The sequence below is a fragment of the Penaeus vannamei genome, chromosome 5 (genome assembly GCF_042767895.1).
Source record: "Penaeus vannamei isolate JL-2024 chromosome 5, ASM4276789v1, whole genome shotgun sequence".
NCBI lineage: Eukaryota > Metazoa > Arthropoda > Malacostraca > Decapoda > Penaeidae > Penaeus > Penaeus vannamei.
This window is the reverse complement of record NC_091553.1, coordinates 25,977,097-25,984,695: the sequence shown is the minus strand read 5'-3', so window position 1 is coordinate 25,984,695 and position 7,599 is coordinate 25,977,097. Positions and strand designations below refer to the sequence as shown.

Sequence of the window (7,599 nt, the reverse complement as noted above, 5' to 3'; positions counted from 1 at the left end):
AACACAGAAGCGTGCAGAAATAAGAAGAGAAATTATTACAAAGTATAAGACATCAGGCAGAGACTTTGAAGAAACATTTGTGTGTGTGTGTGCTTCTGAAATTTCTTACGTCACTTTTCTTTCTTTTTCTTTCTCTTTCTTTCTTCCTGTTTTTTTTTTTTTTTTTTTTTTGCCTTTAAAGTTTCAATAGAAGGGAGGATGATAAAGACAGATATAGGGCATACAGAAAAATATAGTTATATTCAGGATAGAGCCACTTAAAAGGATATCATATATATATATATATATATATATATATATATATATATATATATATATATATATATATATATATATATATATATATATATCATATCATATATATGTGTGTGCGTGCGCGCGTGTCTCCGCGACGGAGACAGATGACGTGAAAACATTTCAACACAAAAAGTTTTAATAATCGGCCTCCGCCTCTGAGGAGGAGAAGAAAGGAGAGGAGGAGGAGGAGGAGGGGAGGGAGGAGGATAATCGGGAAGAGGGGAGGGAGGGAAGGAGGGAGGGCGGATAAGGGTCTGGTGGGAGAGGAGGGGAGGGGGAGGGGTCTGAGGGGGAGGGGGAGGGGGTTGAAAGCCCCAGATGGTCCTCATGGATCAAATCCGAATCTAGCGAATGTGTTCGAATCATCGCAGCCCGGGCACCTGGGACGCCCGCGCTCCAGCGGCGGCGCTGCCTCGATCGCTGCTTTCTTCACTGCTTTTTCACTGGCTGATTCACTGCCTCCCTTGCTGTTTCCTTCTCTGCCTCCCTTGCTGTTTCCTTCACTGCTTCCCTTGCTGTTTCCTTCATTGTTTTCCTTGCTGTTTCCTTCACTGTTTCCCTTGCCCTTTCCGTTATCGGTATCTTCAATGTTTTCTTCATCGGGTGAATCACTGTTTCCCTTGCTGTTTGCGTCCCCATTTATGTCAGTTGCATTCCCCATTTCCATCACTGTTTCAATAATTGTTCTCTTCACTGGTTCAATCGCCATTTCCATAATGATCGATTTTTTCATTGTCTGAATTACCGTTTCCGAAAGTGCTTGAATCACTGCTTTTCACTGTCTATATCACGGTTTAAAGTACTATTTCCGGCAGGTCTTCAATCATTGTTCTACTATCTCAATCACCATTTTTTGGCTGTGTAAAAATCGATGTTTTTTCACTGATCGAATTACTGCTTTCGTCACTGTTTCCAGTAGAGTTCCCATCAGTTTTTTTAGTCTCTGAAACACTTTTTCACTGTCTGAATTATCGTTTTCCACATTGAGGCATTTGAGGCAGCTTCTCATCCGTTGTTTTCAGTGTATGTCACTATTTTCCTAACGCTTTCCAGAACCATTCCTAGTAGTGTCTAACCATTGCTTTCACTATTTGTATTACTTACTGCTAATTGTTTTCCTCTGTTGGAATCACTGTTTCCTTCACTGTTTTCGGTATATCACTGTCACTCGTTGTTTTCGTTGTCTCAGTCACTGTTTTACGCTCTTAATCACTGTTTTTGCACTGTCTCAACTAGTTTCCTTCATCGCTTCTTCATTGTTTCAGTCACCATTATTCATCATTATTCAAACCACTAAGTGAATAATCGATTCCTTAACTATTTTCATAAAATTATTTCAATCAGTTTTCCTATCACGGCTTCAATCACTATGTTTCCTCCACACAACAAGATTATTATAAAACATGCTTAATATGTCCAGCTCATGTTACTATGACACTGCACTAAACTGTGATGTCTGATACTGTGCTGAAGGTATGATTCGCTCCCTTTAATTCTAAAAAAATAAAACGCGATATATATGTCTCTTTTTCGTCCACATATTCGTAAAATGATACTTGGGTACTAAAGTATATTACAGATTTCTCTTTGGTAGCATCACTTTCTTTGTTGTTTCTATAATCATTGCTGTTATTGTTAGTATTATTAGTGTTATTACTATCATCCTTAGTAGTAGTAGTAATATTAGTCGTGGAGAGCGTAGTAGTAGTAGATGTAGTATCATTATCATTATGATTATTACTCCAACGACCAGAACCGCTACTACTATCAATAATATAATATTATCCTTATCAGCATTACCAGTTGTTAGTACTGTCATTGCCTTTGTTATTATTATTACCATCATTATATTCAATGCTATTATCATCATCATCATAACCATTATTATCATCATTATGATTATTACTGCTGTCATTATCATCATCATTGACATTATATCATTACCATTAAATTTGTTGTTAATTTTATTATCATTATCATTATTAGAATGAAAATTATGATCATCATCATTATGATTACCATTACCATTGCTATCATTATAACCATGATAATCCTTATCATTATTGTTATAACTATTATTGTTGTTACTATTCTTATTATCATTATTGCTATTGTTATCATTATTATTACTATCATTATAATCATTACTATTATCATCATTGCCATTATTCTTAACAATATTACAATCATCACCGTCTTGATTATTATTATCATTATTGTCATTATCATTATCATTATTGTTATCACCATCAATATCATTGTTGCAATTGTTATCATTACGATTATCATTGCTATTATCATTGTTGCTTTTATCATTATCAATTTTATTGTTAGTTGCTTTATTATCATTATCTTTATGAATATCATTATCATCATTATCAATATTATTATCATTATAATCATTATCACTGTTGTATTTATTGCTGCTGTTACTATCATTATCAATATCATCATCACTATCATTATCATCATCACTATCATTACTATTACTATAATTGTTATTATTGTTGTCATTTTCATTATCCTTATTATCACCAATATTGGCATTAACTTTCTCATTGTCATCATTATTTTCATTAGTAGTTGTAGTATTTCTATTATTACTATCCCGAATTGTTTATTGATATCATCACTATCATCGTCATTATCAGCATCAGCAATAATACCATCAACAATGCACTCTTTTCACTTCCCACTGCCCCTTTCTTACATAGAATCCTCAAGATAACTTATTGACTATTATGCTTAAAACGCAATCATTATTAGTTAAGTGGTATAGTGTTATTACAAGTGGTTCAGCGTTATTATAAATGGTTTAGAGGTTAGCATAGACAGGCTTTCGCACACATACATACGCAACACATGTGTAATGTTTCATTTTTATGTTTTCAATCTTTGTCTTGTCTGTTCTGTCTGTCTGTCTGTCTCTGCTTATTTATCTATCGTTCTCGCTCTCCCTCTCTTTCTCTCATTCTCTCTCTCTCTCTCCCCCCCCCCCCCCTCTCTCTCTCTCTCTCTCTCTCTCTCTCTCTCTCTCTCTCTCTCTCTCTCTCTCTCTCTCTCTCTCTCTCTCTCTCTCTCTCTCTCTCTTTCTCTCTCTCTCTCTCTCTCTCTCTATCACTCATTCACATTCACGCTGCTTTTGTCACAGTCTGTTGGTTGCTCTCAGTCTCTGTTTCTCTTTGTCACACGTATATTATCCCTGTCTATTCCAGTCATCCATGATGTTCATACATTGCACAACGCAGCCTAACAAGCTGGACCCTTTGAAATGCATTATCAAGCTGCACCCATTTAATTATCACTATCATCTTCCATAATGATCTATGCATTCTTCGTGTCTCCTTGTTCCTCCTTCCTTCGGCTTCCTGACTGACTCTTCTTGCCAAGACCTTAAAGGAAGCAATGTCCAAGCAGTGCAAGAAGAAGGTTTTGCAATTTGAACCTCTCTGGATTTTTATACTCGTCCAATCACGAGCGAAAGTTTCATTTACTTTTTCCTCGTTTTTCTTTGATTTCTCCGCTATTGAAAGGGAGTTTTGTGGTCTTTGATCCTTTATTGAAGTTGCTGCTCTTGTTTATTTTATTGTTACTTTCACAATTGTCATTTCTCTTTCAATCATAATTATCCTTGTTACCACCATCAACCCCATCATTGGCAGAATTGTTGTTACTACTAACCATATCATTATCATTGTTACTATCATTATCATTTCAATTATCAGCAACGATATTGTCTTTGTTAATGTCATTATAATTTTCATTATCCTTAATATAGGTACCTTCATATATTAACATAGCGAGAAAAAATATGAAGATGTATATAACAAAAAATGAAATTCCTCGCAGCAGCATTTTTACTAACGAAGGGAACGAGTAGAACAAATGACTCGGTTAATCCTTACGACCCCCAACATACAATAAAAAAGATAAATGAAAAAGAAAGAGAAAATAAAATACACAGAAAAAAGTTCATTAAGGTCGAGTAGCAGCACATAAATCCAGTGGAGCGTACATACTGCGTGTAGATATCCGCCTTGTTAAATTGACCGTAATATTAAAGCATGTCTCCCAGCGCAGGAGCCCGACCACAAAATCTACGGAAACCGCCCGCCCTCTTTCAACTACCTCCGTCCAGATGGATGAGGCTCGAGGGAAATCTGGCGCCGCGATCTAAAAGCTGCCGCACTGAAGACAGTGGTAATTGGAGTGGTCGTCAGGTTAACAGTGAAGACGATAGATGTAGCGACAATGTGCGTGAGTGAGTATGATATGAGCATGTGTGCATATATGTATATATGCGTGTGTGTGTATTTATTATTATTATTATTATTATTATATATATATATATATATATATATATATATATATATATATATATATATATATATGTATGTATGTATGTATGTATATATATATATATTTATATATATATATATATATATATATATCTATATATATATATATATGTATGTATATATATATATATACATATATATATATATATACATATATATATATATATGTATATATATAAATATATATATGTATATATATATATATATATATATATATATACACATACACACACACACACAACACACAGATGCATATATACATGTATATATATATATATACATATGTATGTATGTATATGTACATATACATATACTTATATATATATATATATATATATATATATATATATATATATATATATATATATATATATATATATATATATATATATACATATGTATGTATGTATATGTACATATACATATACTTTTATATATATATATATGTATGTATATATATATATATATGTATGTATATATATATATATATATATATATATGTATGTATATATATATATATATATATATATATATATATATATATATATATATATATATATATATATACATGTGTGTGTGTGTGTGTGTGTGTGTGTGTGTGTGTGTGTGTGTGTGTGTGTGTGTGTGTGTGTGTATATATATATATATATATATATATATATATATATATATATATATATATATATATATATACACACATACACACACACACACAACACACAGATGCATATATACATGTATATATATATACATATGTATGTATGTATATGTACATATACATATACTTATATATATATATATATATATATATATATATATATATATATATATATATATATATATATATATACATATGTATGTATGTATATGTACATATACATATACTTATATATATATATATATATATATATATATATATATATATATATATATATATATATATATATATATATATATATATATACATGTGTGTGTGTGTGTGTGTGTGTGTGTGTGTGTGTGTGTGTGTGTGTGTGTGTGTGTGTGTGTGTGTGTGTGTGTGTGTGTGTGTGTGTGTGTGCATGTATATGTATGTATATATGTGTGTATGTGTATATATATATATATATATATATATATATATATATATATATATATATATAGATGTATTTGTGTGTGTGTTTACATATATATATATATATATATATATATATATATATATATATATATATATATATATATATATATATATATATATATATATATATATATATATATATATATATATATATATATATATATATATATATATATATATATATATATATATATATGAAACGTATCCATGTTGGCAAATGTAGAATAGATATGAATGGGACTGGATATCTTCACAATACAAGAGATGTATTTGACCGGTTTCGATTACGTCTTCATCAGAAATATATACATAAGAGTTCAATTCAGTTCAGTTAGATTTGCGAAGTCATGCTTCGCCCGGGCCTTTTCTGTGGAGTGGCCCGGCCTGTGTTAACTATTTCTAGTTAGATGTTTTCTTTGAACTGCATGCTTATTGCGGTGGCTGGATTGCAAGCAAGCGATCCAGCTGCCACGGGGTAAGCATGTTGCAGACCCTTTTTACCAGCCCGGCGGCTGTGGTGGGTGGTCCCTGCCTCAGAAATTGTGTGTACACAATTCTGCAAGTAATGTAACAGGATGGCGTTAGACTCGCCGCAGTGACACATAAGAGAAAATACATAGGAGCTGGTAGATATATGGCATTGGAAGTCCTGTGGTGACGGACGTCGGCTCGATGTTCGATGATCCTGGTGTTGAAGCCTCGTCCTGTTTCACCAAAATAGGCCTTATTGCAACCGCTGCAGGGTAGGCGATATACTGCACTGTTGGGGTTGCTTTTCAATTGCTTCTTGTCTTGTATCAGATCATGTATCTTTTCCCCGGATGTGCTGGATATTTTCACTGTTTTTCTAAAGTACTTGCTGATCGCCTGGGAAACGTTACATGGAGGCAGTATGAGGAAGTCAGAGGATGTCACTGGGGTTGATCTTGCAAGTATGTTCTCCTCCTTCTTCCTGAGGTTTAGCAGGAGACCTTTTGGGTACTTATGTTGCATAAAAGAATTAATTACATATGAAACCTCAGTCTCAAGAAACTCAGGGCTGCAGATCCTCAGTGCCCGGAGAAAGAAGCCAATTACAACCCCAGATTTTGTTTTACTGCTGTGGGCGGGGTAATGATGGATATAATCGTCTTTATTCGTAGGCTTTCTATATACAGAGAAACGTAGGCCGTCGTCATCCCGATGGATCAGAGTGTCCAGGAAAGGTAACTTCTGATCCATTTCCTCCTCCACGGTGAACTGGAGTTCAGCCGCGTCAGCATACGGTGTAAACACGACCTTGTGGGGACGATGGCGAGGACGTCATCTACGTAACGGAGCCACGTCGAATGCCTGACGATTATGTCCTATTAGTGGTCCCTTTCTAATGTCTCCATGAAGAGGCAGGCCAGGACCGCGCTCAGAGGGGAGCCCATGGCAAGACCGCTGATTTGCTGGTACTCTTCCCCTGCGAACTCGAAGAATCCGAAGTCCACACACAACTTCACGAGGGTTATGAAGTGGTGCTTAGGCAGCGGAAGTTCGTCATCTGCCATGGAACCTGTTACCCTCTCAACTGCCCAGATTGCTCCATCTGTGGGTACATTCGTAAAAAGGGATTTAACATCAAAACTAGCCATCTTCTTATTTTTATAAACAAAACTCTGAAGACGTCTGATGAGGTCCCCAGAGTTCTTGAGGTGGGAATCACTGATGACTCCCATGAAGGCGGAGAGGGGTTTCGCCAAACACTTCGCCAGGCGATGGGGAGCGCTGCCAATGCCAGAAGTGATGGGTCTCATCGGTACACCTGGCTTGAGCACCTTCGGGAGACCTCTCATGGACGGA

At 34.6% G+C, this 7,599-nt stretch overlaps 1 protein-coding gene across 1 annotated transcript; it reads right to left on the bottom strand.

Moving 5' to 3' along the window:
* Positions 1-622: 622 nt before the first annotated feature.
* LOC138861778 (sericin-2-like) lies at positions 623-1,006 on the bottom strand. Its single transcript, XM_070121611.1, has one exon. The coding sequence runs from the start codon at positions 1,004-1,006 to the stop codon at positions 623-625; it is 384 nt and encodes a 127-aa protein (XP_069977712.1).
* Between the last annotated feature and the right edge of the window lie 6,593 nt (positions 1,007-7,599).